Source organism: Phyllostomus discolor, chromosome 1 (genome assembly GCF_004126475.2).
Source record: "Phyllostomus discolor isolate MPI-MPIP mPhyDis1 chromosome 1, mPhyDis1.pri.v3, whole genome shotgun sequence".
In the NCBI taxonomy this organism is placed as follows: domain Eukaryota; kingdom Metazoa; phylum Chordata; class Mammalia; order Chiroptera; family Phyllostomidae; genus Phyllostomus; species Phyllostomus discolor.
Genome location: NC_040903.2, coordinates 216,437,113 through 216,449,011, shown reverse-complemented (window position 1 = coordinate 216,449,011; position 11,899 = coordinate 216,437,113). Strand labels below are relative to the sequence as shown.

Genomic DNA, 11,899 nt, shown 5'->3' with positions numbered 1-11,899 from the left:
CCCAGGCCCAGGGCACGCGCGCCGCCCGTGGGCTTCGGTGGCGGGGACGACGTCTGCTTGCACAACAGGAGTAGATGCCAAGACCTCGACTAGAAGACAGATCGTAAAAGAAGCCACATTTTATCTTTTGTGCATCAGGACAGTTGACGCCAGCCTGTACAGTCGTATGCCGCAGACAAAGAAACTGGGGTCGTTTGTGTAGGACAGCAGTGCACATCTCAAACAGCTTCGAGCAGGATAAAATAAGTCAAAATACTGGCCACCCTGAGAGAAATAAAGAACAGACAAAGTACTAAGTTTAAAGGATATTTCCTCGTGCTATTCCATCGAAACAAAAGCTCAGTACATGCAAGGAAGGCGTGAGACAGGTAGCAGCGTTTGAGGAGAGCCAGACACTGGGTTTTCCTTTCGAGTGTGTGAGTGGGACGTGTGCTCGTCTCAACAGGACTCCTCCGTGGCCACCCTCGCTGGCCCGCCCGCGGAGCTCCAAGAGCGCGCGCCAGAGCAGCGGCGGCGCCGCGCCAGCGCCCGGCGCGCAGGGCGTGACTTTTGTTACCTTTGCCCGGAGGCGGAGGCGGCTGCGGTTTGCACTCGGCCGAGAACTGGCTTCTCGAAATGCGCTCATCCCGGCTTTCCACAAAGCGCGGGGGCTCTTGAGACTCTAATGTTACTAACTCAAGAGCCTGGTTAAAGGACACGCTGTGTAAGAAGTGAAAAAACACAGGCAAACCCCAGGATGAACACATTGCTTCAAAAACTCCAATTCTAGCCAAGGGAGACAGAAAGCTCTGTGTCGAACAAACCCCTCCCGCGAGCCCCTCCTGGAGTCCTGGTGTGGGCAGACGGGCAGCTATGGCTTTAGAAAGACACGAAAGGAGTCGGGCACGGTGCCCCTGTTGCTACTCAAAGTAAAGGAGACCTCAGGAAAAACCTGCTCCGGGGACAGTTACGTGTCATCGTCCACATCGGAGCAATGACAGCAAAGAAGCAGTTCCATGACATCGGGGAAAAAAAGAAAGAAGAAATTGCTGGTGTAAACAATCACATGGAAACAATTTCAAAGGTTGCAGAATCTTAAAAATACGAAATACTTTTTAAAAGTGTTCCTTTGATTTGAAAAACATTGATATTCTCAAAGAACCACCTATTTTCAACGATCGCGAGTTCCGTTTGGGGAGAAGGTGAGGGTGATGACCAGGGTGCTCGCCTTAGCTCCGGGGACACCGCCGCGAGGGCGGCGGCGGCGCTGCCTGCGCCTGCGTCACCGACCGTCGTTTGAACTCCTGCTCTCGGGCGGGCGGGCGGGCGGGGGCGGGGCGCGCTACTGCCTAGAGGACGGGTGAGAAAGCTCTGACTCTGAGTGTGACTGATCTGTATGGCACGAAAGTGTGTGTTTCCTACAGGACCTGGGACGCGCCAGCAGCCGGGGCGGGCGGCTAGCGGCCGTCCTGGGACAGCAGCTCGTCGGCTCTGCAGTGAGCCTCCAAGGCGTTCTTGGTGTGGAGGTCCTGAGGCAGCTCGGACTTGCGGCGCACCAGGGCCCGGTCCTTCTTCAGGTCCTTCTGTGCCTGCAAGTACAAAGGCAGCGGCGTTGACTACGAACTACTACGCTGTCCAGCGGGAGCGCGCGCGCGCGCCTCATGGGCGCGGGACAGTGTGCGGTGGGGGGTGGCTCTCACCGGGCCCCTCTGAGCGCTAAGGGACGTGCAAAGAGGCAAAGCACCTCCTCTTGCGGTGAACACCCCGGAACGTCACGATAAAAATAATCTCATGACCGGTGAGAAGGACGGTGCACACGACACTGCGTTTCTGTCTGCTCAAACGGGCAGTTTTACAGAGTACTCAGCGCCTCTCTCGGGCAGATTCATCAGTGTTCCGTCAACCCCAAACATCGTCACACCCTCCTATTTGATGAAATGTCCCCAGAGCCATTCTATGGCTCTGGCCCTTCCAAAAACATTTCATAACGTTGACATTTCCTTTGTAGGTAAATAAAAATGAACTAAAATTTTTTAGTGACTATTTTAAAACTGAATTTAAAACTTCTCAAACTTCTATAAAACTTGAAAAGAGATACTTTAAGAGGTATTAAATGGGTCGTGTGGGGGGGAAAATCCCTCTAAAACTTAGAAAAGTGGTTTTTATTTACACAAGATTTCCCAACAGTAACTGTAAGGAATAAAGGACTCCCTCTTCCAGCCCATCCTCTTCCTGAAGTTTAGAACGGCCGGGCCTTCCTTAAAATACACAAAGCTCACGTTTGCACGAGGATTCCGAGAACTGTGTCTGCAAGGACGGGGGCCTGGTGCAGGCAGCCGACACCCACGCACACCCGTCTCCGCGAGTGGCCGGCAAACGAGGCGCCCCCCTCGCAGGGAGGGCCCCTGCGCTAACAGCGCTCCTGAGACGCGACGACGAGGACGAGCTGTTGGACTCGCCGAAGCCGCGTGCACACAGAAGGCGGCCCAGAGACTCGAGCCTGTGCCTAGCTCTGTGCCGTCGGTGCAGTACGCCTGGCTTTAATGAAAAAAGTTCAAGCACCTGCAGAGGTCATACACGGGAAGTTCACGTTTTTGCAGAGCATTTCTTAGGGGTCTCTGCATACTACCTCCTCAAACAGCAATAATACCAAAGTTAGGAAACAATTTTGTGTGACATCACTTCGAGAGTATTTCTGAAGCGTTATTGGATATTGACAGTCATTCACGGTGGAGGCAGGGGTTTGGGTCTTCCCCCCGACACCCTGTGAGCGGCTTCCGGAAAGCCGCGCACGCCAGGGGCTGTGGGGCCGGGTCCGTCACAGTCGCGGCACTGGTCGGAGTGCTTTCGTCTGTGAGGGGGCTTGCCGTCGGCCCACAGGACCCTCAGGGGGAAACCCCGCCCCGAGTTTTACGCCCACTGCAGGGCGGGCCATAAAACAAAGCAAAGCGAAGTCAGACCAAACCCAGCGTGTCCTGCCCGAGGGATGCGACGGCCGCGGAGACAGCGCTCCCAGGAGGGAGGAAGCGTTTTGCTAGAACAAGGCGCCGGCGGGCACCTCGCAGCTGGGGCCTTTTCGGTCCCTGTGTGAAGCGGCGAGTGACTTCAGAGGAACGGGAGCAGGACAGCACGAGACGCCATGCAGACGGCCGCCCTCAGGGGGCAACGCTCGGTGGAGGGGACGCGCTGCTGGCATGCTGGCGGTGGGCGGGACAGACGGACAGACGGGACAGACGGCGTGCCAGGACTGGGACGTCTCTGTGTCTCTGTGCGGGATGCCCCGGGAGGAGACAGCTGGTTCTGCGGCCGACCAGCTCTGGGGGAGAGGCCACGCCCACACAGTGAGGGACGCTGTGCACGTGTCACTGCCGGAGGCGGCGGACTTCCCGGCCCTCGCCACCACGAACCAGCTGGGTGACGGGAAAACACTTCATGTGCTCACGAGCTGTCGACTCTCTCCCTCGGTGCAAGAGCCCCGACGCACTCTACGGGCTGAGCCCCAGGTCCCTGCGCTTCCCGCCTCTCGCCTGCCTGTCCCCACTCTCCTGGCCTGCACGGCTGCCGCAGCTTTTGTCCCGACCGACTGCTAAAAACGAGAACTGCAAACATTTTAAATGTCCGGTGTAAACGCCATTCGCACAAGGCTTCCCAGGATGTTCTAGACGGGGTTACACACGCTCCTCACAGGAAACGCGAATGGACTTGGACTTGAGAACGCACCGTCGAGACTCGCCACACAGTTCCAACCAGCTACCGCCCCCCGGCCTTCAGAGTCAGTGCCGTGCACTGGGGTCATTTTAAAGAAATGTGGGCTTATTTTCGAAAATAAAATTAGTTGAAAATAAAACTAAAAGGGCACTGGAAACACTAAAGGCCTAATTTTCAGCTGAAGCGTCCTCTGTCGGTGCTGGCCCCCAGCCACACGTGTGCGCTGCCCCCGCATTCCCGGTGCCCCCCTGTGCCCCGACCACAGAGTCGCTGCGACCCCGGACGCGGCTGCGAACAGTCCCCCGTGAAGAGGGCTCTCGCCCATCACATGTCACGCCCAGCAGGCTGCACCGTGCATGTCTTTGCCCAGACAGGCCGACCCACGGAAACCCACAAGAAGTCCTGCAGTCGGGGAGGGTTGTTAACCTTCTTTGTTCTTTTGGCATTGTTTTGGCTATTCTAGGTCCTCTGTGGTGTCATGTGACTTTGGGGACCCGCTTGCCACCGGGGCTTCCGCCTGAGACGGTGCTCGTCTGGGGAGAACTGGCGGTGTCTTAAAGGCACGGAGTCTCCCAGCCCTGGAATGTGGCCCTCGGAAATCGGAAGGGAAGGGGCGTCACTCCTGAAAGAATGTCAGCTACATGAAACACTCTAATGTCAGGAGCCGTGAAAACAAACCCGCTCTGAGCCCCCCGAAACCACCCTGTCCACACGCCCGTGACCTGGGATGGGACACGTGGACGGGCTTCTCCCCAGCACACGGGCAGCGCTCCTCCCGGGGAGGACGGCTGCCCTTTGTCAAGATCACCCATCGGGAGGGTTTCTGGGTCCTGGCTGTCTCCCAGGGGCTGGTGCTGCTTCCAAAGGCCTTACTCCAGAAGAGAACGCTAGCTTAGCCTGCGTTCTTGATCACGTTCATGATCTCCTGCAGAGAAGGCCCTACGCCACACACAATTCATTACTTTTGGGGCAGTTTGTTCTCTTCCTGGCTTTGACCGTCAAGTCAGAGGATGTACCAGAAAGAAACATTCTCCAACCCTAAGACACTGAACGTGAAAGCACTGGCTTGCAAACCATCAATTTCCTCCTCACTTGTGGACGGACTAACAATGAGCACGTGGTTGCAGGTTCACAGGCAGGCCCCCTGGGGAAGGGCAACGGTTTGATTTCCTCTGCCTGTCGCCTCTGCAGGTGACAAGCTGGCTGTCCGCTCCTCAGCATGCTTTAAGCTGTCAGAGCAAAATGGTAACCAAAACGAGGACCTCAAATTGCTTTTCAAGTAAAAAAAATCAAGTAGGAAGATTAACGCTCCCACAAACAGAGAAAAATATGAGAATTCCTATGGTTTTTGTGAGGCCCGTCTCACTGATAAAATTACTAACTGGGAGGGAATCATGGAACTCGTGGACTACGTACAGGCCGGGCTCCTGATGCTCACTAGGGGCGTGCGGAGTTCCCCACCGCACGCACTCCTCGTGTCTTCAGTCCTGACGAGCCAACGGAGCGTGTGTTTGCCTGCTTTCCGCTTTAGCCCGCAGCTGGGAGCTGGCCGGCGGGAGTGGCATGGCCGGGGCCAGCCCGGGCGCCTCCTGCAGCCCCGAGAAAGGGGTCCAGACCAGGGCCGCCCGATCCAAAGTCACGCCGGCCACATACGTAATTCCAGATTTTCTAGTAGCCATGTCAACAAAGTGAAGAGCAATAGCAACAGGCAAAATTAATCTGGATGTTTAATTTGTCCCAGTATACCCCAAATATTGTCATTTCTACGTATGGGCAAGAATTAAAAGTGAGCCCTGGCTGGTGTGGCTCAGTGGACTGAGCACAGGCTGTGAAACAAAGGGTCGCTGGTTCGATTCCCAGTCAGGACACATGCCTGGGTTGTGGGCCAGGTCCCCAGTGAAGAGCTCATGAGAGCCAACCGCACAATGACGTTTCTCTCCCTCTCTTTCTCCCTCCCTTCCCGTCTCTCTAAAAAATAAATAAAATCTTAAAAAAAAAAAGAATGAAAAGTGCGGAATGAGACGCTTCCACGTGCTTTTCCTCTTGGCAAGCCTGGGCACTCCCGAGTGCCAGTGATGGCACAGCTCATGGCGGTGGCCACGCGGCTGTGGCTGCGGGCTGGGCAGCGTGGCCTGCGAGGTCGGGTCGGCCGTCGGGCCAGCGCTCCAGGAAACATCCAATCCTGTCTGACCAGGCGGGGAGTGCGGTTTTCTTGCACTGAAATCAAGCCGGCCGAACGAGGAGCTCTGAAGGAGGCCGGCACCGCTGAGCCGCCTGCAGACGGCGCACAGCGTGACTCCAGGCACCCCGGCGCCGCGCACGTCCGAGTCCCAGCGCTGGCGTCTTTGGAAACTCTCCTGGGCTGAAGTCAGAGGCCAGGTCCCCAGCCTGGCCAGCACGACACCGGCTTACACGAGCGGAAACGGGGGGGCGCCCTCAGGGAGGCCCGGCTCGGGAAGGCCCCTCCAGCCCAGGCAGGAGCTCGCCGCGCGACCCTCTCTGGCGCCCACGTCGTGTGTGCTCTCAACTGAGCAACGGGTCTACCTGTGGGCCAGTGGGGGCCGCCACAGGTGTTCCCACCACGGCAGAAGCAAACCACACAAGCAAGGCACTGCATGCGGCAGGCCTGGGCACCCCACCGGGGCACAGGCCCCGCCCGGGCCCCTCGGACGTCTGGGCAGCCGAGCTGGGCTGTGAGCGCAGTCGGGGCCTCTCAGGGGCCCGCGGGGCCAGCGCGGGAAGTCGGAGGAGGGCAGAAGGAGAGGACAGCGGCAAGACGTTAGTTACTGCGAAGCTCTCGACTTTCGGCTCAAGTTAACGTGGAAAGAACAGGTGGGCGGGGCCCCGGCTGTTAGGGGGAGGCGGAGACAGGTCACAGGCACACGCTTAACCCTTCAGGGCCGCTTCCAGCAACTCGGCCCTGAGGTGCACAGCTGAGGTGTTCCCCGTGCAGCCACTGCAGCTGGCCTTGAACCCCGGCTCACACGGCAGCCCCTGCCGGGCAGCACGCCGCCTCTCACGGGGGCGTGCGCCTCTGAAGCCAGTCTCCAGCGAGCGAGCGCGCGCCTCCCAGCTGAGCTCTGCGCACGTTTACCTGGCGAGCCTCTTCGTTCACTGTCTTTCTCAGCGTCTGCATATCTTCAAACAAGGGCCCATCTGTCTCCATTGCCACCGGGATGCTCACGGTGCTCGCGTGACTATACACCGTGTACTGCAATGCAAAGCGTGGAGTCACTCTCTGGCAGCGCCCGGGGCCGGGCACCCCCAGGGCCCTCCACCGCCTCCTCCGGCAGCGCCCTGGCCCTGCCGCGGACCACTGTGGTCCCCACAGCTCTGGCCACACGCGGGTGGGAGGGCAGAGCTGGCCCCAGCGGTCACGCTACCCTCCAGCCCCCGGGGCTGGGGACAGGTGGTGCCAGTGCCTTGCAGTCCTTGGTGTCCTGGCTCCACGGGAGCAGCGAGGGCGCGCCCTGGGTCGGTCACCGGGGCCTGCGCCTCTAACCTCCCAGCCTTCACACGCCGCCTGCCGCCCCAGGGCCCTTCCCTTTCCTCTCGCATCCTCCTTCCTGGGCCCTTTACCCTTTTTCCTAACTCGCTTCGGCCCCACCACGGACCACACCCAGCCCGCACAGCTGCCACAGTGAGCTGGCACTGACTGCAGCGAGGGGCCAGCGTGTCCCTGGGGCCTGTGGGCCTCTCAGCGGCTTCCTGGCCACCCCCCCACGCTCCCTGGGCTCCGGGCTCAGTGTGCTCGGCAGACAGGCCTCTCACCCCCGTGATGGGGCCTCGGCCACCAGCCTGTTGGTGGGGCCACCTGCCTGTTGGTGGGGCCACCTCCTGGTTGCTGAGCCATCTTTTGGTCTCTACCCTCCTGGGCCTGTCTGTAGCCAGAACGCCCCCCTGCCCCCCGCTTCCCCATCACCTCCCGCCGGCCCCTCAGAACAGGCCCTGCCCAACTCACGCGTCCCGTGGGGTCCTGCCTCACGCCTGTGACTCCGCTCTGTTCGCCTGCGCCCCCCACCCCCTGAACCCCGTTCCCTGCAGGCCACTCGCCCCGGAGCCCCGCCCTCACTCCTTCTTCAGCACGGCCCCCCACACGGCAGGCCCCTCGGGCCCCCCGCACTGCTGGCGGCCCGAGTGGTCTGAGGCACAGGGCTGACGAGGTCACTCGGCTGCTCGTGACACTTCAGCACACACACAGGCGAAACCCACACCTCTGTCCCCCTCCCCCGCTGCAGGGCACACCCGGCCCTCCTCCACGCCTGGAGGCCGCCAGCGCGGAGGGACGCAGCTTCCCTGCCGTCCTCGCTCTGCCCTGAGCCCCTTCCAGGGGATTCAGAGGCCCGAGTCCCCTCGGCTGAGACTCCTGCCGGGCCGAGGCCCCTGGGGACCCCAAAGTGGCACCGTTTCTTCCCGTGCCCCTCCTCGACGGCGGGCCCAGGCCTCCCGCCCTCCTCACCCAGTGTGCCGTGGGTGCAGTCTGACCGCCCCCCATCTTTGTCCTGGGAAAGTGCCATGACTTGGGGCTGTGCCCAGCTGGGCACGGGGGGGGGGGGGGGGGGGGGGGCGGCACAACAACGCCTTGTCCTGGCGAGGCTCCCGGCCGCTGGGCCCTCCTGTGGCGGCGCAGGGGCTGACGCTGAACCAGCAGGCCCGCGCCCGGCCCCTCGGAGCAAGAAACGGAGCGCGCACCTGACCCGGGGTGGGCTGTGCTGGGGGCGGCGCGGGCTCCCAGTCCTCGCTGGGCCCCTGCAGAGAACAGGTCAGCGAGGGCTCCACGACACGCTCACGGCAAACCGAGCACCACGTGGCAGGGCGGGGCCCGCCCCAGGGACAGACACCTCCGTGCAGGCTCAGGCTCACAGCGGGGCCAAGGAGCGCTCGGCCCCCAGGCAACCCGTCTCTCAGAGCCCAGGCGGCCGCCCGAGCCCTTGCCGCCCCCTCCCCTCCTGCCGCCCGGAGGGCACACCACAGCCACACCCAGAGCCCCTGGGAGTGCTGGCCGTCGCTTCGCACGGGGCCGTGAACGTCAGGGGGAGCAGCAGTAGGACGAGACGCGGCCCCACTAGGCTGACAGGAGAAACAACGCTAGAGAGCAGCGTTTCACGATTCAGGAGTTAAATCACGTGCGGCATTAGCCCCCGGCGAAGCGGCCACCACCACCAGAACAAACTGACTCAGCGCCGCGGGGACACCCCCTTCCCGGTGCCCACGGCCGCCGGAACACGAAACACGCGGCCCGTGAGACAACCGGAGGAACCGTCCGGAAGACCTCTCGACACGCGTCAGGGAACAGACGGTGGACCCCTGAGCACCGCCTTCAAAGAGGAAGCCGTTAAATGGGTTCTGAAAGAGGCAGGTCTGAGCCCGAGAAGCAAGCTTCGGAAACCCGGCCGTCTCCGTCGCACAGACAAGGAACGACTCACCAACTTTCTGTGGCGGACGGCGAGCAGGGACTCGAGTTCAGGAGCGCTGCTCCCTGGAGAGAACCGAAGCAGGCACGGGCCCCGCCCCCAGCCCCGCCCCCAGCCCCGCGGGCCCCGCCCATGAAGTACTTTCCGCTCGCTCACACGGAGAGGAGCTTGGGGTCGAGCCACAGACGTCTCAACACAGGGATGAGGGGGCGGGCGGAGCTCGGATGGAGGGCAGGTCCCCGCAGGGCAGCGCCCGGGCGCAGGCACACCCTGCACGCTGCCCCGGCGCCCGAGACGTCGGTGAGGAAGGAGAGTGGCCAAGAGGGACGGAAACGCAACACGAGACAGCGCAGGGGAGCCCACAGCGGCCCACATCTCGGGAGGAACGGCTGTCACAGCCCCGCAGCGAACCCAGCCCTGCCTGTGCACCCCTCCCCCGGCACTCCCCCTCGGTCACGTGACAGCTCGGGCAGCCTCTCATGAGGTCACGCCTGTACCCTCTGCAAAACCAGTACGGCACTCTGGTCCGTGTCTCCTGTGTTTCTCCAGGGGGTCGGTTTGGAGTGTGTGTGACGGGTTCGTGCCAGCCCTCGCTGGGGCCCCGTCTGCCGGCGCCCCGTGCCGACGCCGTCCACCGCCCGGATCTGCGCTGTCACTGTGCTTCCGCGCCGACGCCGGTGCCCAGCCTCCCTGCGACTCGGGAGCCCGAGGCTGCGCCGCCGCTGCCCGAGCTGCCGCCCGAAGCCGGTGCACCGCGGCGCCACAGGCGTCCTAGGATGGCACCGTGGTGGAACAGGGCGGAACAGACACCGCTGGCCGTTTGTTTTAGGCAGACTCAAGGAAGCACTTAAGAATGTCACTCAATTTCCCCCACGGCATAAGTCTCCTGATTGTAGTTTTAGCAGAGGAAGCACAAATCGGTGTTATCACAGAGGCAAAATGTACCTCTCCCTCCGCGCTCGTGCCCTGCTTGTTTATGAAACGTGAGGGGGGCTCGCAAGCCTCCACGCCAGCTGAGACGACAGTTACTCTCGCGCACCCCCAGCGCGGCACACGGACGGCTCGCGGCCTTGTTCACCTCTCGGGGCCTGGCAGGGCTCCGGGGACTCCCCTTTGTGCAAAGTCAAGCCTCGTCCTTCCCGGGGAGCCGGGGAACGCCCGAGCACGCCCGGCATGACAGAAAGACCTGCACAGACGCCGTTCAGGGAGCGGCAGGCGCTGCGGCGGCAGGCGCAGGACCGTCTGCAGTGACGGGCACCGAGGACCAGGGCGCACGCCCCCGGAGCCCGGCCACCCCGGAGCCACCCCGGGAGTCATGGCTCCCAGGGCCCCGCGGCTGGCTGCTCGGGAGACGGGGCATCGGTGCCGCGTGCCGGATGCGCAAGGGCCCTCCCGGCTCAGACGGCGGGGGTGAGGGCGGGGTGGGGAGGGGGACGACAGGCTCAGCTGCTTCGAGGACAGGGGTCTGGCAATTTTTTAATGACAAAGGCTCAGCCTACAGAAACCCGGTTTTAGGGAAGAAGCGATAAACTTTATACTCAATAGATTCCAAATCTCATTCCTTTTCTTTCAGAATTTGCTATCACAAGACGGAAATACAGTTTGGGCCATAGCATCTACGGCGTTTACAAGGGGAAGCAAATCACAAGGCTGGCCCAAACAGAGCCTGTGTCCCGGCCTCTTTTCACCGCAGCACACTCACAGCTTTCACGCCTCACGTAGAGAGCAGGAGAGAAACGCCAGTCCTGTGGTAACAGCACTCTGGGGCAAAGCGAGCGCTTGTCCGGAAGCTGAGAGCATTTCTATTGTGGACGTTTTCGCACACGGCGTCCGTGCACACGGCCGCCCGCCCACCCGTGACGCGCCACAGGCCTGTCTCACAAAAACACGCGGTCCCACCCGAGACGTTTCAAGTTACTCTCTTTTTCAGTACCTGGGGGTTTGCTTTGGCTAGGTTTTCTATTTTAACCCACGCTTCTTCTCGTTCTTTCATTTTTAGCTTCTCTCTGAAAAACAGTAAAAGGTCACTGGGGTTAGAGAGAGGGAGCAAACCCAGGGAGCCGCTACAGGGAGACCAGTGCAGGGGCAGCGCCTCGGCCCGTCTCCTTCCCCGTGGGGCGGTGAGGGCGGGACGCAGGAAACGCGGTGGGCGAGAAGGCAGCCGTCACTCGCTCAGGGGAAAGACCTGGAGCACCGCAGCGAGCCGGCGGCCCCAGGAGGCTGACGCTGAAAAGCAGCGGCCTTGTCTGACGCCGCCCCCGGGGAGTCACACGGCCTGAGGCCGTCGCTGAGCTCGGCTTGCTCGTGAACCCAGGACACGTGCAACACGACTTTTAGGGCCCGTTCGGAGAGCAGCGACACTCTGGGAGAGCAGGCCCGCCACTGTGACCGAGCCCGCTGCTGCGCACCGCCGGCCCACACTCGACAGCTCCCCTGTGCGTGCCGGCTGCCTCGCTCTCCCCACCCCCCACCCAGAACACAGGCTCCAGGGAAGCAGGCCTTTGCTGGTTCCGGTCGCTGCGGTGTTGCCGGAAGCCAGGACGGCCCGGCACACAGGCAGATGCTCACGGTGTGCACAGGGGGGACGTGACTCCTGTCACGCAGACTGTGATCTGAGTGAACGACCTTCAGTCAAGGGGATCTGCCGTGGCCAGTTTCAAGGGACAAGCAAAGGACAAGAGCTCCGGCAGTTCACACTGACCCCGAAGCTGGGCTTTTGATAACTGATTAATCACACAACTAGGAGGGAGCGCGCCTTGTCACCTAGACCGCCCCTAGACAGTGTGGACGGGGGCGTG

General features: G+C 61.6%; 1 protein-coding gene across 2 annotated transcripts in view; it reads right to left on the bottom strand.

The window, feature by feature from the left end:
* Nucleotides 1-554: 554 nt before the first annotated feature.
* PPP2R5C (protein phosphatase 2 regulatory subunit B'gamma) overlaps nt 555-11,899 on the bottom strand; it is a 46,767-nt gene continuing 35,422 nt past the window's right edge. The window contains exons 11-13 of one of the 2 annotated variants that reach the window (XM_028507689.2): nt 11,035-11,107; nt 6,782-6,898; nt 555-1,568 (exon numbers count right to left, since the gene is read on the bottom strand). In XM_028507689.2, the coding sequence (XP_028363490.2) occupies nt 1,437-1,568; nt 6,782-6,898; nt 11,035-11,107 (322 nt within the window). In that variant the 3' untranslated portion in view covers nt 555-1,436. The remainder of the gene's footprint in view (nt 1,569-6,781; nt 6,899-11,034; nt 11,108-11,899) is intronic. The other variant, XM_028507690.2, reaches the window with a different exon arrangement.